Source organism: Crocodylus siamensis, chromosome 9 (genome assembly GCF_052110815.1).
Source record: "Crocodylus siamensis isolate JL-2025a chromosome 9, ASM5211081v1, whole genome shotgun sequence".
Taxonomy (NCBI): domain Eukaryota; kingdom Metazoa; phylum Chordata; order Crocodylia; family Crocodylidae; genus Crocodylus; species Crocodylus siamensis.
The window spans coordinates 5,410,075-5,437,353 of record NC_143403.1 but is presented as its reverse complement, the minus strand read 5'-3'; the positions used below and the strand labels follow the sequence as shown (position 1 = coordinate 5,437,353).

At 45.3% G+C, this 27,279-nt stretch overlaps 1 protein-coding gene across 1 annotated transcript; it reads right to left on the bottom strand.

The window, feature by feature from the left end:
* Positions 1-27,118, bottom strand: COTL1 (coactosin like F-actin binding protein 1). The gene is made up of 4 exons (XM_090062454.1): positions 26,737-27,118; positions 26,284-26,366; positions 14,565-14,722; positions 1-1,436 (listed from the first exon to the last, which is right to left on the bottom strand). Exons 1-4 carry the CDS (start codon positions 26,811-26,813, stop codon positions 1,326-1,328), a joined length of 429 nt encoding a protein of 142 aa, XP_089918580.1. The 5' UTR covers positions 26,814-27,118; the 3' UTR covers positions 1-1,325.
* Positions 27,119-27,279: the final 161 nt, after the last annotated feature.

Genomic DNA, 27,279 nt, shown 5'->3' with positions numbered 1-27,279 from the left:
TTGTTCTTGAAAAACATTTATTTCTGTAATGGTTGTTTTTTTGTTTTTTTTTTTATAGCGCTGACTCCCAAACCCCAGTACAACACAGGTTTCCCTTAAATGTAATTCAGGTTTAATCATCATAGACGAAACAAAAAAGCCATACAAAAAAAAAATGGGGGAACTAATAAATTGTGCCTGTATTATTTTTTTTCACTGTTAAATGACAAGTGTTGACCTACTGCGGTTGAGCGTTTTATTCCAAATGGACAGGTCCACTTTGCTCCTTTTCTTGGGTGATGAGCTACAGCGTCATTGATTGCCTTAAGGCCTGTGAATCACGACAGAAGTGGTAATAAACCAGCCTACGCGAGGGCACAGATACGTACACACAAAAAGGCTGCTTGGATTCCTGGATTCAGCGGCTGTTATTTTTTTGCGGGTATTTAAAAAGAAATCTATGCGTTTGAATTCATTCTCCTTGGCCCCTGCCAACAATGTATTTTTTTACTTTAAGAAATTCAGGATACAAACCCAGGCACCAATGTACACAAAATAATGAACAAACGTCCAGACATTTTATTTCGATCTCCAGTTGACTGTTGCCATGATAACCTCAAAAAAGATGCCAATCATGTTGGATCTGATCTTTAAGGGGGAGGAAAGGATGGAGATGCAGCACACAGCTCAGCAACTGTCAAGCAATTTTTAAGGCAAATTGATATCTTTCCATTTATTAAGAGCTGAAAACAATATTAGCTTTGTTTTTAAGCAGCTAATAAACACGATCTCTGCTGGACACTTAAGCTCAGAAGATTGAATCCAAATTTAAATGGAGTCAACTCAAGTTGTCCTGAGGCTTGGAGAACAAAAATGATTATTTCCCAAGAATACCACCAGGAACAACTGAAAATAACACTCCATGTGCACAACACTCCTGTTGGTAAACTGAGACCAGTGTGAATCCCACCAAAACATACATACCCAAAAAAAGACACAACGGCAGGTCTCTAAGAACAGCAAGGTTGAATCTGACTAGTGCTGGGGCAGAACAACAAGGTGAAACCAAAATGCCATCAAAAGCATCAGCACGTGCTTGTGGACTGAGGTACGTGTGCAACGCTGGTTAAAAAAAAAAATCAAGAACCAGATCATATGGAAGAGGGAAGTATCATTAGACAGAATGGAAAATAAAAGTCCATCTCGGGAGGAGGGAAGGGGCTTCTTAGGTGTGCACAAATAATCGGTGTTTTCTCTCATTTGCCTCATCGCTCGATTCTGTTAGTCGGTTGTGCCTTTCCCCTCCCTTCCAGATCCAGGCAGATGGTACCAGGAGGTTACTGTGCCTACTCAGTCTGTGCATCATAATTAGCACCCCCTGCTTTCTTCAGCTCGTTCTTGATGTAGTCTTCATCCAGCTCTTTGTGGTCGCTGATCACAAATTCTTTGGCAAAGTTCTGGAAGAGAGACAGAGAGAAAGGGGTAAACCAAAAAGAAGTGACCTCCCTGGGAACCAGGATGTGGACCACTGTGTAAATGAAGGAAGGCTTTTTCCACCTGAACTTCCTTTGGCCCAAGACATCTCATGCTGTGTCTCCTTCTCCTGCCCTTACTCTAGTTAGACTGCAAGCTTCTTGAATAGGGACTGTCATCCACTGCAATACAGACGACACCTAGCACTACGCAGCCCAGATGTGGGCTCATGCTTTTATGTGCTGTGGTGAAAGGGATGGTACCTGTGATGAGATAGGGGGCTTTGATGGCAGTTTTTCTATTTCTTCAGCCACATGGATACCAGTTATTATGGGTAGACACAGCAAAGTGTCTGGAACTGGACGTGTCTGGTCCTAGGAAGTGCCAACCTCTTGCTCTTGCAGCTGTTTTTGTTGCCACCCTCGTGCCACGTTTTGCAGCACCCACCGCCATCCCTCTACCCCCAGCACCTCCCCGGCAAAGACAACCAGCAATTGTGTCTGTTTCGCTCAACCCAGCAGTTTGAAAGTTCAAGCAATAAAAAGCACTTGTCCCCATGAATTAAACAGAACATAAATTTGAAAGTGAAGATTTTAATTGGTATTTTCTGAGACCAACAGCCAGAGGCCATCTTGATAATAAAAATGTCTTCACCAGCCACATGGGAGACTAATTTCTAGCTTGCCTAGTAATGAATAAGAAACATCCACAGCCTAAAAAGTTAAATTCTTCATTTTTTTCCCTACTGCTTGAAGGTTAGACATTGGGTTGTGAGGGTATGTCTGCATGGCAGGATGCAGTGGTACACACACACATCGGCAGTAACTCCGGATAAGTACAACCACATTTGTGCACCACCTTCCCCAAGCTTATACACCCTGCTTCTTAGCAGAGCTATGTAGCCCAGGCTGAGCATTACACTATTGCAGCTGTAATATTTCTAGTACCGGTGCTACCTTGTTCAGAGTTGCCTTGAGTATCTCTTCGTGACACTGCACCGTGCCACGTCGATATACTTTTAAGTAGCCAACCCCCTTGAGGGGCTCTATAAATGATAGCAGGTACTGCCACTCGGTACTGCTCTCAAGCTGGGTTCTGCCAATGCAAGAGAAAAAGACTGTTTCCAAATGCATTTTGCTGACTATCTACAGGAAAGAGGAGATGCATCTCATGCAAGAGAAGAAAGGTTTAGCAAAGTAGATCATTAAGACAGGTTCCAGAGCACCCCGGGAAAGCTTGGGACTACATGAATGTAAGTCATAGTCAAAGGCTCACGAGTTGCTTCTTGCAGCACTGACTCAACATTTTCATGGCAGTGATGAAACAGCTGCTTATACCGCATGTATAAGCAGAATCACCTTTTACTTGATCCTTTCCCTTCCTTCCCTAATCCTGATCCCTCCAGGCTGTCGAAAGCATTTGCCCTTTCCCCATTTCAGATGCGAACACTTAGTCGACACTAATTAAACAGAAAAAGTTATGTCCCCTTGCGTTCTCCGTGAATAGCAGCGGCACTGCTGACAAAATGCCCGGTCCGCGTGCCCAGACCACCTCGAGAAGTCAGCAAAGCCAGGATGCCCGGTTAATGAATGCTCAAAAGTTCCCCTCCAAGAAAGCCTAGCAGAATTAGGCAAAGGCTTTCCCGGGGAAGCAGCTGTCTTGTTTGGGTCTAGGAGCTACAGCCCTGCCAAGAGTGTGCATATGCCTGAGTGGGGATAAAAGGGGGCTAATATTGGCATCCGATTTTCAGCCACATGGAGAGCTCTGCGCTTGGCAGTTTCTCAAAAGCCTCATCTTGTGATCCTGGTAAAGCGAGGTGGAGGGTAGAGGAGGAACAGGGACTTGTTTGGGAAAAGACTTGTCACTTCTCTCCTGCAGTGGAAAAGGGAAGAAAGAGAAAAGACAGATCCTTTTCCCCATGCTCATCCATGCAGTGGATGCCTGAGCCTATTGCATACTGTAGGGAATCCTCCGAACCCGAAACGTACTTAAAAAACCCCAAATAAACCTTTTGGAGTTAACCTTTTGGTCTGGCCTGCCATCATTTACCAGTGGTCAGTCCAGCAACATCACAGCCCACCTCAAGCCGTTTCTTATCCAGCAATCTGTTACGTCCTAGGGTCAGGACAGTGTCACGATGTGTGGTCAGCCACTTCTGGGCAGATTTGAGTTGATAACTGAAAGAAGCAGGTTCTTTGTGTGGGAAAGGAGAGAGGAGAAACCCCAAGGGAGTGAATCCAGTCATCCTCAGCTGTCTGCAGCGTGGCAGCAGGGGAGGATGATTTCAAAGACGTGCAGGTTTTGGGAGCCTTTCCTCAAACCACAAGCCAACACAGCTAGCACGCATCCAGTCGGTCTGCTTGGAGGTCTGCAGATTCTTGTGAATTCCCAGCAAATGGATTCCCAGCAATTTTGCACTGTCCTGCTGCACATGATTTTTGCATTTAACCATTTCAGTTTATTCATGCTAACTTGTTGAATAAGCCCTCCCCGTCTCAAAGCACGTACACCTGCCAGGGTTACATTCCTTTAATTACTTTATTACATTACTTTAATGCCAGCCTTTCTGTTGTCTTTAATGAATGTTGGAGGAGACCAAACATATCATTTATCACATTGTCTTCCACACCAAATGCACCCGGTTTGTAAATGGAGCGATTATTTTCCTTAACTGCCAGGTCTGGAAATGTAACTGGGTGCTGAAATTCAAGCCTGGGTCTTTACTAATCATGTTGTAACATTGTCAGTAAACCCGGCCCAAAAGAATTGCATTGTGCAGGAGATGCAGTCAGACACTTGAGGAGGCTTTGCTTGGAAAATGCATTGCCGCTGGGGCAGGGCGAATGCTTGGGATGTAAAAAACCACAAGTTATTTTCTCTTTGTAAGCTGCCAACTCCTGGAAAGAACTTAGCAGAGTGGAGCCCTGATCTCTCAAAGTCAGAGGTGAAAGAGGACCATGGCCCAGGAAAAATAGGACAGTTGCCGCATCTCTCAATCTAACACTGTTCACGTTACTGGTATGTGGAAGACTGGGCAAGGGGCAAAAAAGAAGAGAGAAGGTTAAAATTAACCAGATTGGATTGAAGCTAAAGGGAAATGCAACCTAGGTAGACTGTAGGGTGGGCCAAACTTTGGCTGAGAATTTTTCTTGCCCCAGTTTTAAAAATAATTAGGGAGAGTGACATATAGGGAGACTTGATTCTATTGAGATGAGCTCGAGTTCCTGTTTGGGGGTTGGTTCTCATAACCAGATAGATCTAAACAACAATGAAAGCCATTCTGCGGCAGTTTGAGGAATGCACTTTTGAAACCACATGGTGCTATCTTCTCGGACCGTTACGCAGCCAAGAGAGTTGCTTTGTTCTACTTGGACATGGCTTTGGGCAGGGTTTGAAGAATTTCCCATGAGACACTGGTATATCACAGAAGTTATCCAGGTTTTATATCTCTAACTATACTTTGTGGTTTTCTAATATTTTATTAGCTGGTGGGACCAGTTCTTATGTTGGGTTTTTACTCTTAAGATGCACTCTAGGTCACAGTTATAACAACCTTTCTTTCTTCCCTTCTGTCTTCAGGTACAGTCACTGCGCTTTGCACTGGCCTTCATGAAATGTACCTGCAAATAGTGAGTACCTTTGAGGTCCTGAATGGCCAAGACCCTAGGGGAGGGCACGGCAAGGAGAGCACGGTGGTGAGACAGCTGGGCTCAGTATCTTGTGACCTTTCACAAGTTACTGCCTCTGTGCCACAGCTTCCCAAGAAAAAAATAGGGATACAGGCAGTCCTTAACCTAAGGCATTTCGAGTTACAACGAGTGGCACTTACGACATTTATAAATTGACACAGTTTTTTGGAACCAGTTGTGTCATAAGTCTGAGGTCTGCCTGTATGAGCTACCCTACTGCGTTTGAAAGGATCAGTTCATTAAAGGGTGGAAAGCCTGCAACAATCTAGGTCATATAAGTACCTTAGACAGGTATCTGAAACCCTCTCCTGCTCTATATCCCATCAAGGCCTGGACCAGGCAAGATGTTCTTGGTCTTGGCTCTTGGGATTAGACATGCTGTGACCAACGGAAGGGTTTTTAGAGTTGGGGGCCGTCTCTTCTGGAAGTCACTTTTCTTCTGGCCTACAGGACAGCCGGAATATGTGGCTTTAGAGATGCTCCCATTGACTTTAGCTTGGCTGTGATTTTTGTTATTTCCATGACGTTCTTTCTGGATGCAACTTTTGTTTGTTGTTGCAAATAACCTGGCAAGAACTAGCCTAGCTCCGACTGTGGCTGTTGCTTTAAGTTATAGCTGCCAGTTAGGTCTGGAGTGATGTAGAGCCATTTTGGCCATGGTTCAGCTGGCTAAGAAAGTGTTAGTCACTCATTAACCGCTTTAGGTGGCAAGTGCAGGATATACAGTGAGTCTGGAAACTACCTTCCCACAAGAACCGAGTATATGTTTCTGGCCACCTGAGTGGGCACACAATACAAAATGATCATCTCAGCAATTAGCAGAGGAGGCTGGATTTCTGCCACGGGGGCTTCAAGCAACAACCTTCGGTAATCACCATTAGCAGCTGTCTTTGCTCACAGGAACAAAATCAAACACGGTGCCTGGCATCTGTTTACTCCCAACACAGTCCTGTTAAGTGCTATGAACTGTAGGAATAAATAAATCAGATCAGCAAAGTACTAGCTTCGGCTCTGGTCTCTGTCTAAGCCAAGCCTCATTAAAGGTTCAGTTCAGTCCTCTTTCTCCCAGAGATCACCCACAATACACTTGACCTTGCAGTGGTAGGTTTTCTCCATGAGGACCCTGCATGATGGGACCCAGTTGTCCTCTCAGCTGGTGACCTCCTTACTGACCTCACTACTTCAAAGAGGCTTTTGAAGGCTCAGACCTCAGCCTGCATTGTGACTCTTCCCCCAACCTGAGCTGCTAGGCACAGAAGAGCATGGGGGGGAGGGGGCAAATATGGGGTGATATAAGGCTTTATAATCAAATTGAAACTCAAATATTAGGCAGATTTCTGCTCTGGCATCAGCTCTCCCCTTCCAGTCTGCACAGCCTCTTATTAGGGGAGTTGGGAGATACCAGAGGGGAAGCCCCCTCTTTTTCGGACATTCATGCAGACACACACACAGAGTTTCCTAACTCCTTTGAAAGGAGCTGCAGACAACAGAGAACAGGCTCAGGCCTAGGGCACAATTCTGACCCTGGCCCCTGGGGTTATTCAGGACGCTCTTGATTTGCCTCTTCCAACCCTTAGCCTTTGACAACATCAGCAGAGCCCTTGGAGTGAATTCCAGCCTTTGTATTCACCCCAGGGCCACCAGTGAGCCTGTGGAGAATAAAAACAATGATGCCATTTATCTCTGTCCACATATCAGGGCACAGCAATAACCAGAGCGCCTTTGCTTTGCCTCTCAAACCTTCTTACGCAACATAGAAAATAAAAATTTATACAAAGCGTGGCCATCTGGGGATCCATTCGTTGCCTGGCTTTTGGTGTGCTCTGCAAAGGAGAAAGCATAGCCAAGGCCTCGATCTTACCATTTGCAGGCAGGCTTTCTGATCCCTATGGGACTCTGCACTGGGGGGGAAGAGCCCACCGTACGAGCCCAAAAGAAGCCTTGGGTCCATTTCCCCCACTTATGGACCAGGAATTTATGAAGCAAGTGCTGTCAGGCTCTTCTTTGCTAAGCAGCATTGGGAGGGATTTGTCTTCATTCAGTTTCTAAATGTCCAATATACAGCTCACGTCTGCATGTGCATTTATACCCGCTTAAATTTACTGCACAGGAAATTACTGGGTAGTAAGCAGGAATCAGCCAGCATCTACATGTGCAGGCATTAAAGTGCATTAACGCTGTGTGTGGACTGATTTGGCACTAAAGTTAGTCCCGTCGGTCCACATACACAGTGTTACTGCACAGTAAGGTGTCTACACGTACATTACCGTGCAGTAACTAATCGGGCGTAAATTTGATACCTGCATGATGCAGGTATCAAATTTATGCTCAAGTCGGTGTAATTTCTGTATTTACTGTGCAGTACAGGCATGCACGTGTAGACATGCACCTGTACTGAACAGTAATTTTGGTTATTGCGCTGTAAATGTGCACGTGTAGACGCTCCCGCAGGGCCACAAAAGCTTCTTTGCTGAGAGAGAATTTGCTTGGTATAAGTATTATTCGTGCCCTGCACAAATCCTCATATAAGTCCCCAAATGTTGGCTGGAAAGGTATGGCAATATCATACAGCTATGTGGATTCTCAGCGATGGTGGGTCCTGATTTAGAGCAGCTTCCTGAAGGCAGATGCTTCCAGTGGTCTGCCCTGAAGCTGAACGTCCTCTATGGAGGCAAAGCATGAAATTCTGCCTTTCATCTTCCCTGGAGGCTTCTTCTGAGACCAAGACTATGAGTTCTAGTCATTTCACATCCAGTTTTAATAGCTATTAGATTAAATCATAAGCAAAGAGAAAAGGGGAAAGAGTGGTGGCGGTGTGAAGACAGAGGCACAGTTCCTGTTTGGGTTAACAGAGTGAGTCTCCCTATGCCTGACAAAGGGTGTTTGTGCCCAAAACCTTGCAAAGACATTTTTTTTCCAACTTCTTAATTGATCTAATAAAAAATATCACATTTACCCAAAGAACCTGGTTACCAGCCTGCCGCTCTCAGAAGCATCAAAGAAAACATGCCTGGGGCGTTCAGCTCGGGGTTAAGACTTTTCACCCTGCCTGAAAGGAAGTGGCTCCCTGGTTGCATCCTGCTAGTTCACAAAGCAATGTGCTGCCTCTCCATATATCAACTTGCTAAATTGCCTCAATGTTTTTAATGGCATTGAAATATGGGGTCCAGGTGGTAATGAGAAATGAGTTGCTCTGCCAAGCCTTCAGCGACTCTCCGGGTGCTTTCATCACTCACCACATCAGAAATTTACCCTCACTTCCCCCTTCATCCAGCTCATGTGCAGCAGAGCCAGTATGATCTAAAGGCAGCTTTTTGCAATTTAGAGAGAGGCTTCAGATCTTTGTCAAGTATTCTGTTCTCCAGAAGAAAAAGGGAAGTGTATGCATTAGTCACACCCAGGAGAGCAGTGCACACTTGGGTCCAAGGCCTGTGTTACAGCCCGCACGATACAAGAAATGCATAAGAAAAGGTATCCATTGCACACACTTGATCCTGGCCCTACCTACTATGTGATCCTCTAGCAGCTATCAGACCACAGCACCCTGCGCTGGAGTGACCCACTGCATCAGGACATACAGACCACGGCAGAGCAGCTTAACTGCAAGCCCCAGCCTGTTTAGGTAACAGCAGAGAGCAAAGGCCTGGCTCTTAAATGCAAAGCAGGAACTAAACAAGTCAGTCTGCCTGTCATCACTGAAAGCAGAAAGATTCCTCAGTGCCAGAAGAGTGAGGTCAGAAGAAAAGTATATAGTGAGTGCATGCAAGAGAGAGTTTGGTAATCCAAGGATATTTGGCTGCAGGAACCAAGCTGGTTTTTTGTGAGTTTGCTTTAGAGCCATGGTGCCTGACCTGGGGGCAGTGTACCCAACCTTTTCACCCTGTGGGCCAAGTGGGTAATCTCAGGTCCGTCCATGGGCCGGATCCGGCTGGTGGACTAGATCCAGCTGCGGAGGGGTGCACAATCTGACCTTAAGCTATTCACCCAAGGGAGTGGGGAAATGTGGGGCAGAGGGGAGCAGCCTGGACCTGATCTGGATGTGCAGTGTGAAGGAGGGGGGTCAGTGGCAGGGTGGAGTGGCCCCGATTGGGACACATGCTTTGGGGTCTCCTTCCTCCAATCTGGATGTGGTGGAGGGGGACACAACTGGGAGCAGCCCAGCCCTTATCCCACTGCATGGCGGGGCTGGATCCAGCCATGCACGGCTCCCACCACTTCCCCGCTGCCAATTTTTCTGACCCATGGGGATCCTTGTGGGCTGATGCCATGGCTCTGCAGGCCAGAGGTTGAGCACCCCTGCTTTAGACCAGTAACACAGCAGGTGACTTCACAGGAATGGGGGAGGAAAGAGGGAACAGTCAAGATTCACAAAATGCTAATGATAAAGTAGCAGATGTGAGGGCTCACCCCTGATGCCTGACAATCCAGCCAGGGACCAGACACTCCCTTTTTTATTCACTCACACAGAAGAGCTGAGTGATTTAAGGAACAGAGGTATTTCCTGCCTAACCAAGCATCACATCCTTAGTGAAGATAACTACGCAATGAGGGAAGAAAAAGAACTGGGGGTTTCCTTGTAGCAAGGAGGACCAGCATCCAGCCCTGGTTTTCTGAACAGAATCGCTCTGGGAAGTGGTGGGAGCACCACTAAGATGCTGCTACCACCACATACCTGCTCTCTTTCTTAATGCATCATGCTTGCAGGCAAAATGGGGTAGATTGGCAAGTGCCACGTTCATGGAAACTCCAGCCGCACTCAAACAGAGAAAGGCTCAGCCTGACTATCCAAGGCTGAACAATCATTTAAGGCAGCATTTGGCACACAGTTTGCATTGGTGTCATGAGTCCCTCAACCAGAGAACAGTGCACACTTAGGGACACCGTGCCTAGGCCTGTCTGTTTAAACAGGCTTCCAGGTCTGCAACCCCAGAACCTCCCAGCCCCTTCCAGTCAGGGTCAGCTTTGTCAGTGGGATGCTTGTGGGACCTCCACCACAGGCCTGTGTGCAATCTTTGCATCCCTTCTGGTGGCCCCAGGGGAACTGGAATGGTTGTGGATCTCTGCAATATAAGGGGAGCCCTTTCAGCCTGGGGAACTGTATGATCCATGCTAGTACAGGTGAGATTTTGTTCCACACTAGTGACTGGACAACTCCTTAGGTTAATGAGTTAGTTACTGCCCTATGGGAATGGACTTAGTCCTTTAGCTCAAGGAGTAGAGACTTTGCTTTTTGGTTTCAGAGATTCTGGATTAAATCCCCATGAATGACCCAGGCAGTGGCATTGTTATAAACCCATGCCATGAGATGTGGAACCTGAGATGGGACGTGCAGATATGGCTCCAACAAACTAACTGGAACTCCAGTAGGGACCTGGATGTACACAGGAAAACCTCCAGTCCTTAGTCTCTTACCATCTACTTCAACTTTGGGTGATGCCTGCTTGACACTACCACTGCCACCATCCATATCCAGCTGACATTGCAAAACAGTTTAATCCTACCTTATGTGAGCTGGGGTGGAGGTGGAAAATGAACGGGTTCTTCAAGGGAGCCACCTTAAGGTTTCCTTACAGCCTGATTAAATGAATGCAAAATGTCTAGACATTTCCCCACAGCTTAAAAGTAAGGGAATATTTTGGAAACAATGGCAAAGAGCCCCCCAAATAACTGGCTGAGCTAGATCTTTAGCTGGTACAAACGCTCTCATGGAGCGATGCTGACTGGTAACAGCAGAGGATGTAGCCCAGTAATTTCAGAGCTCTTAAAATATGGCCCCTAGAAGATGCAGTGCACCTGCTACCCCTTCCGCAGCAGAAACCCATTTCTTTAACCATAAAACAAAGGACTGTCTTCTCTCCGTCCTTTGTGGCATTTTTATTCTTTTGTTCAACAGCCCCTAATCCATTCCCGAAAGTTTAATATCCCCAGTGTTCCCTTATGGCAGGTGCTTCTAAGAGACCGTTAATAATTGCCATGTGCGACTGTTCTTTATTCTAAGACGCAATGTGGTGGATTTCATTAGCTTGGCAGCATTTGGTCTGGATTTCTCTTGCATTTAGTAACTCAGTGGAAGAACAATGTGGACTGGCATTCATTCAGCTTGGAACAGTGCTCAGCCTGTAGCCTGTGAATGCATCTACAAAGTATAGAAGATTGCAAAACAGGCCCCCTTCACACAGGAGCTCTGGTCTCTCATAGAGAGTGGCAGCTCAGCTTTCTCTAATATTATATCATAGCAAGTGTCTTTTGAGTTTTACGAAGGTGTCCTCTCACCAAAGAGCTGCTGTTGGAAACCCAAGGCTTTCCTACTCCCTGTAAAACCCAAAACAGTTACCTGCCACACAAAACCTGCTCATCCCACACTGTTGCTTCTGGAGTCAAACCACGTTGCACATGGGAAATGGGGAAGAATGTATAACTGCATTTACCATAGACCAGACAACAACAGAAACCTGCCCCCCTCTACCCCTACATAGTGAGAAACTCACCAGGGCTTTTAATATTATTATTTTTTCTCAGCTGTCCTACTCAGTTAACCAAAATTGGGTTAAACTCATGCTTTCTAATAATGAAGGGATGACTGTTTTTGCTCCCTTCAAGCTCCAGTGAGTGGAGGTCAGTTGACTTTTACACTGCATGAGTCAGCATGGCATCTAGGAGCATTGATACTCATCCTCTACTTAGGTTGTATTAGTTTAGAGTCAATAATGGACATCCCTGGGCAGCGTTTGTGTTCACAGCAGTTAAGTTAGTCCTAGAACTTTACTTATTCTGCAATGACTGAAAATTAGGAATAATGAATATGTTTCGCGAGCTGTCTCTGTAGCAAGGAAAGAGCACAGATGCACTATTGGTCCCAATCCTGCATTATCAGCAACCGGATCTCTGGTACAGGCACATGCTCTTACATGGATTTCCACTAATGTCACAACTGCCATGGGATGCATTCTGCAGCACTCAAGCATGCTGCAGGCAAAGCAAATCAGTTTCAATGACCTTAAATGGCTCAGCAAAACATGCTCTAGATAATTTTCTAACGAAGGTGGATCAGAATTGTCATGACATCTGAGGATGCATTGGGGTGGTCTGCGTTAATGGGGTTGCTGAATATGTGTAATCTTGAGCTAGTATTCCAGGGAGGTTATATTTCAAGTTCAAACCACCTACCCTGGTATATATTGATTAGCTGCAAGATCAAGGCTTTATGTCACAGCCAAGTATGGTGAGCAGTCCAATAGTCTATTAAGTCAAATAGGCTATTAACTCAACTGTATAAGCAACAATCTAAATTTCAAACGAGATGTAGCAGAAGGGAGGCCCAGATCCTAAAAAGGTGTTCAGGCACCTAATTTCCAGTGATTTTAACTGATTGATTTGTCAGCACTCTATCAATTTCAGCTTGTGTTACAACAACACAATTTCGACTACTTTCTAGTAGCAGAGCTTGGCTTGGAGAGCTGCCATTTATAATGATGAAAGTTCAGAAAGGATCTTTCAGTGTGATTACCATAGTGAAAAGGGCAGCAGAAATGGCTATTTCCTAAGAAGAAGGCTTGAATTGAGGCAGGCCTGGTCACATTTTTTAAGGACTGTACATTCAGATTACTTCTAGGGCCATATAAATTACAGTGTGAATTGAAAAGACCTTCATTTTCAGCCTCCAGGAAGCGCTCTCAGGAAAGAGGTCTCTTAGCATTGACAGGGGCAGAATTATTACAGAACATTATTGCAGAACAACAAAGGGTATTCTCTGGCACCAAAGAGAAGCATTCAATGTAAATGAGTTATCTAGTAGTCCCACTCTAAACAGTTCTTGGGAGAAAGCACGACTGAGCCATAACATCTGTCCGGTTGTTGTTGTGCTGCTCTTGGCTACAATCCCCTTGCCACACAACAAGAAGGGTTTCAGAAAGGAGGGTTTCGTTCACAGCATTCCCCAACCATCTTTTACAACAGCAGATGTTCCCTTCCCCTACTTATTAGTTTACCAACATATGCTGAACTGGAACATCAGAGGGTCTATCTACATTGGGTCCTTGGCTCTCCCATTCCCACAAAGCCAAACCTAAATAAGGATTATTCCCCACTGTCCCTCTCAAGCATGCAGGAATCATAGATGTAACCAATGATGTCATCCATTGCCCTCAGGGTGGCTTAACTGCCACTTTCTAGGTATGTCTACATGTGCATTTACTGTGCGTCTACATGTGCATTTACTGTGCAGTAAATTACTGCGCAGTAAATGCACATGTAGATGTGCCCAGAAAGAGGTTTTTAGGCCAGTGTCTACACTTGCAGCCATTAAAGCAAAGTAACACTGTGTGTGTGGACTGACTTGGAACTAAAGTTAGTTCCAAGTCAGTCCACACACACAGTGTTACTGCACAGTAAGGCATCTACACATGCATTCCTGAGCAGTAACTAATCAGCTGTAAACTTGATATTTGCATGATGCACGTATTAAATTTCTGTCCAATTTGTAGTAAGTCACCATAGTTATTGCACAGTACAGACGTGCATGTATAGACGCACGCCTGTACTGCACAGTAATTTTCAGTTACTGCAGTAACCTAAATTACTACACAGTAAATATGCACGTGTAGACATGCCCTCTAGGTTTAACACGTGAGCAGGAGCACTGGGAACATGTATAGACATACCTACAATGTCATTATATGCCTCTAAATAGTTAAATGACACTATAAACTTGAGTGAACAAACTCCACTGTGATAGCTCTGAGGTGTGTACTAAGCATACACCTCGGCCTTCCTGTTACACCCAAGGCCAAACAGTAGGCTATTCAAATTGAGTTAACTATTAAAAGATGCTAGTTAATTAATACTGATTGCAACCTCAACTCTTTCTTCTACAGCCTCCATACAGTGACATAGCCAGAAACTTTGTGGCTTTCCAAAAATCAGCCAAACAGCAGAGATCAAGAGAAAAGTCAAGTAGGAGTGTAGGCAGATAGTTCTTTGGGTGAATCTGATATCTTTTATTAAACAAACTTAAATAGTTGGAAAAAAATTCTTAGCAAGCTTTTGAGTTTATAAACCCTTTGTCAGGCTGAGGAAGCATTGCTTTCTTGATTATCCAGTTTCACTGCCACGTTATCGCTCTTATCTTTCAATCTTAAGTTGCTTTTGTATATGGCAGAGAATGGCTAAGACATAACTTTATGCAGGCAAGACGTGTATACTTTTATCACTCTGCTCAGGGCTGTGAAGGCTCTAAGTTCAGAGGCACTTGCTTTAAAGTGAGCATTCAAAGAACAAATTTTAAGTCTTGTCAACAGGAAGAGAGGGTGAAATTAATGCTTTTCAGAAGAAAGTAGTTTCCTGAGTTAACAGAGCATCCCGTTTCATTCTCAAAAGCTAGAAACAGTCAGACTGCTAGTTAGGGTTGGAAAGATATGAAGTTACCTGTACTACTTCTTTGACCAGAGTCTTGTCAGTCCCGGTTTTGGCTCTCTGCAGGCCACTAACGCTCTCTCCAATCCACGTGATCAGGGCAAACTTGACTCGCTTGCTCATGGCATCCCCGGTGGTAAATCGGATGAACCCGAACAACCTGATGTCATCTTCAAAAAACAAAGAGGAGATATCATTAACGCGGAGACAAGCAAAGAAACCTTGCCAACCATATCTGAGCACAGCCAAGAACAAGGGCTCCTAATCTGAATTCCAGTTATTTGATAGCAACGCTCTGGAGTAATAGGATAATATAAGCTTTTGTAACATGGGAGATATGTGCCCTTGTCTGTAGGAAATGCCCCTTCAGTGTTAGATCTGCTTCTTGCAATGAACAAGCGTTATCTGGCTGGCCCAGGTCCACCAGGTTACCTGAGCATGCTGCCACATTGTGATTAAACACTTGCAATGGGCAGGTCATTAAAGTCCACAGAGCTTACCCAGATGATGTACTTAGCCTGTGGCATGGAGGTCAGGAAAGGGAAGAAATCTATCACGGTAGCCTCGATCTCAATGAATCGGCTTTGGGAAGGCAGGAATCAACACACAAAAGGCAGCATGCATGACAGCAAGCTGCCGGCAGAAGTTGGCTAAATTAGGAAGGGTGCAGGCTACTCAATACACAAAGTCTGTATAAAAGGGAAGACCGCAGCAAAGGACCTCCCATATCCACCTTTCATTCCTCACCACCCACAGATGAAAGAGGACCCTCAGCCCCTTAACTCTGAAGACTACCATAAGCCTCACTTCAGAAAGCAGCTTTCGCTTTGCTATGCCAAACTAAAGCACAGCTCTCTCCCCTTTGCAGCGCAGACAGAAGTTACGGAAGACGGTCTGTTTTGAACCGTCGTCATCTGACCCCTCATACAATGAGGGGTCAGATTTTCATCCAATCGGCCGCTTTTGAAGCTGTCTGCAGCCATGCACTTACTGGGTCATGGCTATAAATTGCTTTTCGTGGCTGGATCAGGTGAAAAGTGTCACTTCTGTCCACACCCCGCCCCCGGAGTCTGTCAGATTTGGGGATTCTTTTTTGCAGGATGACTTACCAGCTCATTGCTGAGTGCATTTGCAGTTACAGATACATAGTACCACCCTCTCCACTCTTTTCCTTAGAGCATGTGGGAGGTGGGAACCTACAGCAACTCTGACCCTACCATGGAGACGGACAGGTTTGCCAGCACACTCCATTGCAGCTGCTTCCCTGGTTTCTATACATCACTCGCAACAACTTTTAATGAAACAAGATGATGCTGAAAAGCAGCATAAACTAACCAATTGGGAAATGGAAACTTCTTTTCCAAAAAACAGAAAAGATTTGTCTGTTTGATATTTTTTCAAACCTCTCCTCTCTCTCTTTTTTCCCTCCAAATTTTGTCTTTTTTTGCCAGCGGTTGGCAAAGTTTTCTGGCAGGGGGCTGGAATGACCCAGCTCAGGTCCTGGACAGGCTGGCACCAAGACCCTCCTGGTGCTGCCACAGCCATTGCCACTTCTCCTAGTGGCCTGGCCCCAGCACAGAGAAAGCTTCCTTCACCAGCATCCCACCAAATCCCCTGGCTCTGTGGGTTGGATCCACACCACAAACTATAGGCTGCCAACTCCTGCTTTCTGCCATTGAAAAAAGAAAACTGGAAAATCAATGTTTTTTGTTTTGTTGAAAAATGGGAAGAACCCCCCCACAACCCCAAACCCTGAAAACTTCTTGTGAATTTCCAATTCTGAAAAAAGTTATCATTTCTTTCTCTGTTCAGCCAGTTCTCTTGAAAGACAACCCTGACCAGGCATCAAACTGTGCACGAACAAGGATTTTCTGTCTCTAGAAGAGGCTTATTACTGGCCAGACCTGTGGCGAGAAATTTTAATTTTCAGCAGCAAAGCATCTCCTTGTCAACAACTAATTAGAGCCATAAATAAATCAGGAGCAAGAGGAGGGATATAGATAGTAAACCTCCCTGGTGAAAAGACAGTTAAAATCCTCTTGTTACTATTTATACGGGCTGGAGGGCTAAAGAAACACCTTGCTCTGTCAGAACTGGAGCTGACGGTGAATTGCTATCGCAGATGACACAGAGTCGTGTTGTGCTGGGACCTGCGCTGTGGTTCCTACAGAGATACAGGGAACATGGGACAAGAAGAAAACCCCTGGGCCATTGAGACCAGTAGCTATTATCGCAGGCAAGCATAATTTCTTCCATCAGTTTATCAAGACGATTTTAAAAATAATTAGCCTTTTTTGCTCCTAGTGGAAGGCAGTTGTAGAACCTCACCGCCTCGACGGTTATTTGGAAGCATGCCCGTATAGGTGATATTATTATGATGATACATGCATAATACATGGTAGTTCTAAGATAACACTTTGTGACAGCGGCCAGAGAGCTTAGCCATGTGGAGGGACTTCAGTTTGACCTGTAACCCACAGAGTTGCGGCTACAGTTGAAAACATATTTGTCAATGGAAGAGCAGGAGAAGAGGCACGCAACTTTTTGTCCGCCTACATCTGCATGCCTGCTAGCTCAGACAGAGGGCAAAAATTTGTGAATGCAATTCGAGGCGAGTTTGTGATCCATGACATCACTCGCCATTTTGCTCAGCTGCCTGTGACATCACTATATTATAGTCTAATGTGTTTAACAAATGCAAGAAAGGCGACATAGGAGAAGAAAGGGATGGAGGATAACTGCTAAGAGGGCGACAATAAGAGCCGTGGGGCTTTCCAGCAGGGTTCAGACAGAGTTAGGTAGCTTTCCAGCCGCCCCGTGAGAGTCCCTGAGCAGAACCAGCTGAGTTTCACAATGACTCTGAAGCATGTCTGCAGTGATAACAGAATCCGGGAATAAGCGCTTCCATATTCATAGACTTCCTCTTTCCAAGCTAATCAGTCCTACCCTGCCAAATCTTTTCATTGTGCGAGAAGTCATCGTCAGCAGCATCTGTTCCAGCTCCCCTCCCCAACTAAAAGCCCGAGGCATTTTCATTATCTCACTTCCGCTCCAGGGGGGAAAAAAAAAAAGCTTAAATTAGCTCTAAGACATAGATGTCCACTTCTTCCTGTTGATCATTTGTTGTTGTTTGTTTTTGCTCTTTTTAACAAATGTTAGAGAAACAGCAGGTTTCCTCTGGAAGAGGAAATCCTGCCTAATTCCATACAGTCATCTTCTAGTCACTAAGCCTCCACTACAGCCCAAAGGAAACAAAAGAGCATTGTTAACAGAGCTGGATGTAACGCAGACAGTGGCTGTCTTTGGGAAGAATTCATTGACAGAGTTGGCAAGGTGTAACAACAGCAACCCATTTGCTACTAGTGCTACCGTCTCTACCTGAAGTGCAACTGTATGGTACCAGGAGTGGAACGGATGCCTTGTAAAGAATTATACGATGAGCACTTCAATTAACATCACTTAACTTCTTTCTCTAAACTCTGTTCCTCACTGGTAGGCTGTAGTTTCTGTTTGATTTCCTTGATGATATTCCCCTTTTTTATCTAGGTATGTAATGGCGCTAAAATTTCTGCACCATGCAGAAAGGCAATGCTGTAACATGAGTAAAAACTATAAAATAAAATGATTATCTGCAAAAAATAAATGCGTTGGAAAAAGGCTGCTGGTTATAAAGCCGGTGGCTCTAATGAATGGCAGGCCAAAGCCATTCTGCGATAAGGCTATCACGCCTCCCTTTACCACTCCTAACCATACCCAGGTACTGAAGGAGTCATGTCACAGATGTCTCTGTCCCTGATACATCGTGTTATGAGTGCCTCAGCCCAACAGAGTGAATTATGGATAGGAAGTGGTACATTGCATCAATCATTTCCTGACTCTTATTGCTTTCAATCTGGATTCATTCAAACGGAGTGTGAAAAGCACAACTCTTCACCACCTCTTCAACATAGTCTTGAATGCACATATCCTTGGCTAGGATACAAAATGAATTCAATTTACCATCCCCCTCATAAGCATGGTAATAAATACAAATGAGCCACAGAAAAAAACAGTCTTTGCCCTATGCTTTCTGAAGCATCCACATCAAGCTATGACATCAAGCTACTTTATTGGGATGTCACAAGGCAAGTATATTACTACAGCGATACAAAGGAAAGAGTGGGAGCAGAGCCTTTCTTTTAAAAGGCATTCAGATTGCTTTTGGTTTACTCTGGAGACATTTTCTGGGTGGTATCTCTTCTAACTGCTCTAAGGAAATCTATTTCATATTAAAGTTAATTCAAACAACACTTTAAACACACATGGACTCTATGAATCTATGGAATATAGCTTCAATATGGTGCTAACTGTTAGGGCCACATGTTTATATCAAGGAGAAATGGGCAGCTAAGGTTTTGCTTTTCAAGCCGTGAACGTCATGAGGGCAGATCCTCAACTTTTGTAAGCTGCCATGTATCAGCTGAAGTCAGTGGAGATGCAATAAATGACACCAGCTGAAGTTCTGTATTTGAGACATCACAGGACACATCTACACATGCATTAACGCACCATTGTTACTGTGCATTAAGTTTTCGTACATGTAATAACAGGTACTAACTCAATGTGCCAGTAACTGGTGGTACTGTGCAGTAGTGCCAGCACACGCCTTTTAAGTGACACTAATGTGCACTAGACTAATTCTACTGCGCATTAGCACGGCTTTTGCCGTGACACACTAATGCACAGTAGAATTAGTCTGCTGCATATTTAGCATCTCATGTAGATGCGCCCACACTTTCTTTCCTCTTTATTCCAATGAAAAGCAAAATATTTTCTGCTTACTCTTAGCAAAACCATTTTTTGTAAATCCAGAAAGGTTTTTTTTTTTTTTTTTTTAATGGTTCTCAATGTCCATATTTTGGTTAATTCATGAACGGTAAAATACATCTGCTCCTATGAAAACCCAGCTAAACTGGGGGGGGGGGAAAGGAAAATATAAAGCAACCCAACCAAGAAATCTGTAGAAGCTTAATTCCAGTAACACATGGCTTGTCTGCATTCAAATCCTGGCAAATCTGCAACTATGTTTTTAGAAACCATTGGGGGAAAGTAATTATATATAAATAGCCCATAGTAACAGCCTAGTGAGCTCTCAATGAAACCAAAGGGAGTTTGGCATGCTAAGGTGGTATCATACAACTAAATGCCATTATAGCCTTGTATTAGTTTTAGTCCCAAGGAACACTGAGAAATAGGAAACGGGACACTCAGATGTGGCCATCTCATGGCCTTGGAGATCCCATTTTGACCCAGGTGCACTAAACATGATGTTATGCAGCCTAGACACATCCCCAGTGCCAGGGGAACACTGAATTAAATGAACCAGCTGGCAAAGGATGAAAATCCTCTAGTCATTTAGCATCCAAACATTTGGTTTCCAGATAACAGGATGCAAGCACTCTTTCCCCTTGACTTTGTGTGATGCAAGCTAAATGTGCGGTATTCACAAAGAGGAAGCAAAGATCTCTGAGCTGCCGTTTTAGAGCTCTATGACAAGGAAACACAGTGGGAACGGATGTTGTCTGAGAGAAGCTTGCTGGTGGCGACACCTGGAAAGGAAGGTCATGGTCCTAATTTGCAAGGGAGAAATAGCCCAGTATCTGCAACTTGGCTGGATGCCGTTCTTCACCACTTAAACCCTGTTCTGCATGCAGACACCTAAACCTTTCGAACCACCCGACATGGATTGTGCTTGGGGCGCCCACCCTTACCTTCTTATCACCCAGGCCTTCACCTCTGTACAGCTCTTCTCTGACACTAGTCTTCCTCTCCTAGCAGAGCAGTTCATCCCTGACACAGCGCAGGCCGTTGGGCTTTGACTCAATGCCCACTGAAGTTATGACTCCTTCCCCTGGTTTTAACAAGTTCTGGGTAAGGCCCTCCATCTTCATTACAGACAAATGCAAATGTTTAGCATTGAGACTCTAAACAAAAGCCGAAGTGTAGGCAAAACTGAAATGCATTCCCCTCTAACAGCCAACCGCAGACACATACATTTTGCACATCAGACATAGAGAGTCGTCAGCCCAAGCTGAATTTCCTGGCCTTCTCCCATCAATACAGAAAAGGTTAACGGAAGTCTTCAGGGTCTGTTACCCTAGGGGGTATCTGAAATGCAAACTACAGTCCAGCCCTATTGCAGCTAAGCTATTTGTTTCTTGTAACAGTCACATGCCAGACTGAGAGCACCCTGACAGGTGCACGCTGATGCACGACAAGCACAGCATCTTGACCTGTAATGCAGGCCAGGAGAAAGTAAACTTCAAAGTCAGGAAAGCTCCACATTTATGTAGGCTGCTGAAGTGCAGCTGGGGCCTGGATTCCCCACCCTTGCCCAAAATCCACCTGAACTTCCATTGTCCATACCTCAAGTTAATGCATCCCAACAAAACATTGATTTGTCATTGCTTAACTGTACAAAGGAACCTCCGAGAGTCATAAACGGGGAATAACCTCTATGTAATTGGGCTCCCTCACTAGTCCTTGCGGTCACAAACTGGAGGCATTGAATGATAGGTGTACCCCGCGGTCTATAGGAGAATATGGGAAGCAGAGCTTAAGCCAGAAGAGGCTGCTCTGATGCTGGGGGCCAGAAGGCACTCTGAACAAAGGAAGCATCAATTCCTGCCCCATATGGGGATGGTGGCACTCAGAACAACGGCCACGATGTTTAAATTACAGACTCACTGAACACACACAATTAAATGTGGTTGCCCTTTCAGATGAGGTTTACCTGATGCTGCTGCCACTAGAACTTGCAGGGAAGTACCCTACAAATACATCACTGAACGTCTGGGCCCCAGATGGCCATAGGGAAATGGCAGTCAAACAGATGCCACTTTTATCTGATCCTCTAAGGAGGTACACACACAGCCAGGGGAGGGCGGGAGGCTCTGCAGATGGGAACACAGTGTGAACACAAAACACACACACACACACACACAAAATTGCCATAAGGATGGGTCGTCGGTTTTCATGGGTTTGTCCCTTAAATTTGAGAGAAAACAGAACTTAAGTGAACTTTACAGGGGGAAAAAGCAGTAAGAAATAGGTATTGTTGCACCTAAATCTGCAGGCAGATGCAGAGTGAGAAAGCATAACTTTGGCATATAACCCATGAGCCTGCTCAAGTGCTTTTGTAAATCCCAGACACGTGCCTGCATCTTTAGGTACAAAAATACCTTCAGAGATCTGGCCCCAGATCCTTCCCTCCCAAATTCTAGACTTACTGATTATAACCCTCCTGTCTATGAAAGAGGTTACAAGCTCAAGGGTGCCTGAACTACCTCTCAAAAGTTTATTCCCAGTACTGCTATCCACCTCCAATGCTGTAAACGGCATTTACTTCACACCACAGGCTCTCCTTCTCTGCGCACCGACTGCACATTGCCACCAGCCTGATCTTTACAGACATATGAATAGCTATTCCATTTCATGCTGTCATAGCAATTTTTTATTGGTACTGGGTCTTTCCAGCCCAAGTAATCCTTTTGTCAGAGCCATAGAGAGAAACTAACATTTACAAGGGGGAGACACAAGATCTCTCAGCCTATACTTCATTGCCTTGCACCCAACCATAAATTAAAACTAACTGCGTATCAAGGCTAAGCCACGCCATGTTTCTTTAATAACAATCCCGAGAGGCCAAAACAAACTGAAGTCGGCTCTCAGCTGGAGTCCGACGTCGTTGCGACACGTACAAAACCTTAAATGTATGTTTCTGACTGATGTCGTTTTAGTTCAAAATCCGAACTGGGCATCACTTCCCTTCTCGGCAGTCTATTCACCAGCCCAATTTTGCCTTTCAAATAAACACACGGTTCTGCCTACCCTCCTACAGAACAACCTTCAAACTTTTACCAGGGTTTCTGGCTCTGCATTGAGCAATTCAGCTTTTTGTCTAAAAGCGTATTGATGGCACAAACTGTTAAATGCCAAATTAATGCTATGCCTGGACCCATGCCATCTACCCAGGCAGGAGCTGTGTTTGCAAAAATGAAATGGCTCAAACGCCTTGAATTAAATTCTTGGTTAATATAGAACCAAGGTACTGGTGAATCCTGCTGGTGAGGGAAGAATGATTTGTTCCCCAAATTTTCTTCCTATTCAAAAATTGCACCTATGGATCTGCAGCATCCCAAAGCAACGGAGCGGGAGAAGTATCAAAGTTTGCATGATATTGTATGCAGATGTAGGCAGGCAGGCATCCGTAGTATCTGGGGAATTTATAATCTTCAAGTATGGATGGAGGGAGTTTTCTGGAGGTCTGCAGAGAGCTGGCTGGTCACAGGGTCTGTGCTCTAGATGTTAAGCCACATGAAAGGAAGCCAAAACGACAGGGCCGACTGCCCTAATTCTCCCCATGTAGGCAACTGGACAAAGATTGTGGGATGCCCACTGGGCAGGCACATGGTTCAACCTCATTGTGAAGGAAAATGATGATCTCCATGAAAAAACAGCCACTCATTTTGATGCAGTCTGTGCTATATGCAAGGCAGAAGGTGCAAAAGGCAAGCAACCCGTACGGCCCCCGGCAAAAGCACTCCACTTCCGGTGTCTGTGAGTCAAAGGAATTAGCACATCCTGACTCTGCCTGCCCTATCATTTAACACCCAGGAGGAAAGCAATATGTACAGCACGCCGAAGGTGCTTTTAATAAGAACAGCTATTAAAGAAAGGAGCCGCAGATGCTTTACACTTGAGCGGAGTTGGAACAGATGGGTTGGTAAGTGGAGCACGGCAAACTTGCACCGAGGAGCCTCAGCCTACACGGCAAGCTGAGGTTTTGTATTCCAGCTCCCACTCTCACCTTCAACAACTGAATCACTCGTGGCTCTGCAAAAGGCAGCTGCAGTATTTTGTGGCTCGGGAGCTGGTATTTTTTGGGCAACAGGAATTCAAAACAATGAAGTTTATGCTGAAGCCCAATGCACTTTTTTTCCCCTTTAAGCCACATCTATCAGCTGTGGTCTTGGGCAGCGACTCTTACTGCAGGCCGGAAGGCAGGGGAAATGTTTATCAGGGGGTGGAGAGGGGGTGTGTGTGTGTGTGTGTGTGTGTGTGTGTGTGTGTGTATTTCACCAGCTTCCTTCTCTAGTAATAGTTGCCACCTTGCTTCCAGATGGGAAGGGAAGCTCTAACTTTAGAGCTGGCACCAATCTTGTTTTTCGACTGATGTCTAGTGGTCCGACTCGGGCTGCTTGCACAGATGAAGTCACTAAAACTTGCAGATCTTCCTTCCCCAACTCATGCAGCATCTGTTAATTTGTGGGTGGAGGAAGTTCCTTTCTGATATTTAGCCAAGAGCCGGTACCTCTGAACTTGCTCATGGTGTCTTAAAGCTTCCAGTACTTGCACTTCAGAGAGATGGTACTGTCAAGGGTTGATCTCCTCTTGCCAGCTTTTATTTGGGGATAACACCCTTCAGGGACAGCCTTGAGGGCAACTGCACACAGGGCACTGCTCTAATGGGTGTTATGCTAAGGCCAAGGTCTACCCTGGTGATGCCTCTTATCTGAAGCTGTGAAGATGTTGTAGAGTTAGCAGGGTCAGTGCAGCAATGGGGAATTCATAGAGGGAAGATGGGGTGAATGCCTTTGTCTGTCTGCGTGCATCTAAGTGCCTGCCTAGCAAATGGACCTGCCGCGCATAGCGCAGGCAAGAACATGAGACAGGGTCCTAAGGGGTCTCCAGCGTTGGTTCTTACGTAGGCAACCCTGGATTAGCACCTGGCTCTGCCAAAGCCTCTTGCCTCCATTTACTTGTGACAAAGGGGAGAGAGGTAAGAACCATTCAACGGTAACAGTCACAATCTCCCCAGACAAAACTGCAAGGGTCAGGTCAGACAAACCGAGAGATTAACCCTTAAAAAATGCATTGCAGAAAATATTAAGTGTGGAGAGGTTTGTCCATAACACTCACAGGCCCGAGGAAGCTGTTCAGTCACCCTAATCACAGGAGAAGGGGAAAAATAATGAAGGTCCCTCAGCTACCCATCAATCAGCCTTGAACAACCCGTAGCTCCATAGCTGACCCTTTCCTGAACCGCACCAGTGTGAGATTCACAAGTGCGGAGCGCCCCGAAATCCCAGTGCCATCAGCGGTCAGTTCAACACTTTTGGGGAAAAAATTCTCAGATGTGTCCTCACTTCAGCTGATGCCCTTTGGCACAGCTGAGAATAAATACCCCTTCTGCCTGATGATGCCTCATCCTCATTCTTATAAGGTCAGAGATCAAAAGAGCGGTATGTCCCCAGATCAGGAATTGCAGCACATCCATGGTAAATACATGAACTGAACCAGATCAGTGCCTGATTTGGAAACACATTTTCCTTGAAAAGCACTTGAGAACAATTGCGGACTCCTTCTTAGGAGGTACCCATAACAAGCCAATACAATCCCACAGCCCTACCATTGAGACTCCTTGATAAAGCATATTAAAACTTTCCAATCACTAGAGTCAATTTTTTCCCTGGTGACGCCTATATTTTATTTAGAAATCTGTTCTTCCCCTCTGCTTAAGTCCATGGACATTTCTCCACTGAATTCAATACAATGGCAGCAGGCCTAAGGCTGGTTGGGCCAGTTCTGGCTGGATAAGACCCTCCACCCCCTTCACAATACCCACTGAAAGTCCTACGGACAGTTATACTACCATTTCCTTCACCCCATAAGGGAGATTGTCCAGCCTCCACAATACAGGTATGACAGAAGACTAAAAATCAGACATGGGATGGATGAGCTAAGGAAGCCCTGCCAGAATTACAGGGCAGTGCTTTGAAATGAATTCAGGCTAGCACTGAATCGAATAGCAATATATATATCACATCTCTTACCTTACGCTTTAATGGAAAGACTTAGATCCAGGAGAGGTAAACAGCCGGTATGGGAGACTTTGAAAGTTGGGTGGGGGGAGTGATTCTGATAAACATTTCCAGCAGCAAAATCAGACCTCATTCAGAGCTTCCTGGTTTTCTGCATGACACCTTGCTTTAATCTCCCGCTGCACTGACACAGCTGAACGTGCAGCTGCCGGTTTGAACCCGGGACTGCCACTGTTGGGATTATGCAGTTCCAATTGTTTTCAAGGCTGGTTGTTTGTTCATGCAAATCTCACTCTATTTGTTCTGAGGTTTTGTGTTTCCAAACCAATGCTGTGCTCATTTTAATTGCAGAGTTACTTTGGCACTATTCAGAGACTGTATTGGAGAAGGTCCCTGTCTCAGAAAAGCCAGGGAGGGTCATTTTGATTGTTTTAAGCATGCTGTTTTGTAAAAAAAACCCAGAGTTTGGCCACAATGATTGATAGGGGGAATCTTCTCCCTCCAATTAAAGGGATTTAATCTTGTAATGAACTGCAGATTTTAACAATAGGATCTGAGCTGATAAAAGAGTTTGCCCCAGCTTATCCAGATGCTGGGAAAGCACTGAAAATTACTTCATCCATTGTACAGGAAACGGGGGGGGAACCCCTCTGCACAAGACTTAAGTTTATGGAGGAAACAAAGGAGTGACTCAGTTCCAGAGTTTAGCTGCTATGGGAGTGCCTTGTGCTAATTCGACCCTGTGCACTGAAACAATCAGAGCCCGGTCCACTTTACACAAGTTCACAAGTTGATGCCAGTTCTTTGTAATGGGCACAAAGGCATATCAAACCGCTTTTCACATTCACAAGCAACTAGACCAGCCTTACCTGTGCATTTCCTTGTAAAACCTTCATAGTCTGTTCCTTGGTCTCCAGGGACTATTGTGGACCCATCATACTTAAAAGTCACCCTTTGGGAAAGGGAAAGAGGAGACGGTAAAATGTGACTGTTTGAATGGGGTCGGCGCTTTAAGCAGGAATGTTAATACATTTCACAGACAAGCAGGGATTGCAGTAAATCAGAGGGATTACAAACTTGTAGCACTCAATCAGACTCTCTAAATCGGTGCATTGTACTGTGTCCACGTTCGCGACCAATCACCCTCTCCCCAATATTTAAGTTTGCCGGGGAGAATGTATTAAAATGCTCCCATCATTTATTGCAGGCATCCACACGCTTTCTCCGTAGGAGAGAGGGGTGTGGTGGTGCTGAATTTTATTCTAGGCTGAGCTCAGAGAAAGCTCGCTAGGAGTCTAAGCAAGCCGGGGGTCAAAACTTACCAGTTCACATCCGAGCCGTCATCCCTGACCAGATTGTAAGCTTCTCTGCATGCCTCTTTGTCGATTTTAGTTGCCATTTGCTCAAGGAAAACCGGCGTTCGGGGGGAAGACGGGATTTTGGCTGAATGAAAGCTCTGTCCTCTTGCAGGGAGAGAGAGAAAAAAAAATAAAATAAGGAAAATTAGAGGTGAGGAATCTTTTCTGCGGTCAGGGCTTTGACCCAGGCAGGCTCTGTAAAGGTCCAACAGGCGATCTGCTGAGTGGGCAAGGAAATAATGATGTGGCTTTGCGCTCCGTATTCCTGCTGCAGCCAGTCATACAGTATTGCTCACAGCCTTACTGAAAGATCAGTCCAAGCTCAGCTTTACCCCTTCACTGCCTGACTGCGCAGAGCTCGGCTCTGCTCTGCTGGAGCTCTGCCTCCGGGTCCCAAGGCAGGTGGAGGCAGGGGAACCAGCCTCTTCTGAGCTCCTTTCTGCCAATCAAAATGGGAAACGGTGGAGGAACACCCCTTGCTTTGCAGCCTAGTGGTGGTTCCTCACC

Bases quoted from the DNA above. Each gene is read 5' to 3' on its own strand.
- COTL1 (XM_090062454.1), bottom strand. From the start codon at position 26,813: ATGGCAACTAAAATCGACAAAGAGGCATGCAGAGAAGCTTACAATCTG. The intron at 14,723-26,283 runs GTAAGGCTGGTC...TGTTTTTTGAAG, and splicing joins TTTTACAAGGAAATGCACAG to ATGACATCAGGTTGTTCGGG. The intron at 1,437-14,564 runs GTAACTTCATAT...TCTCTCTTCCAG, and splicing joins TGGTCAAAGAAGTAGTACAG to AACTTTGCCAAAGAATTTGT.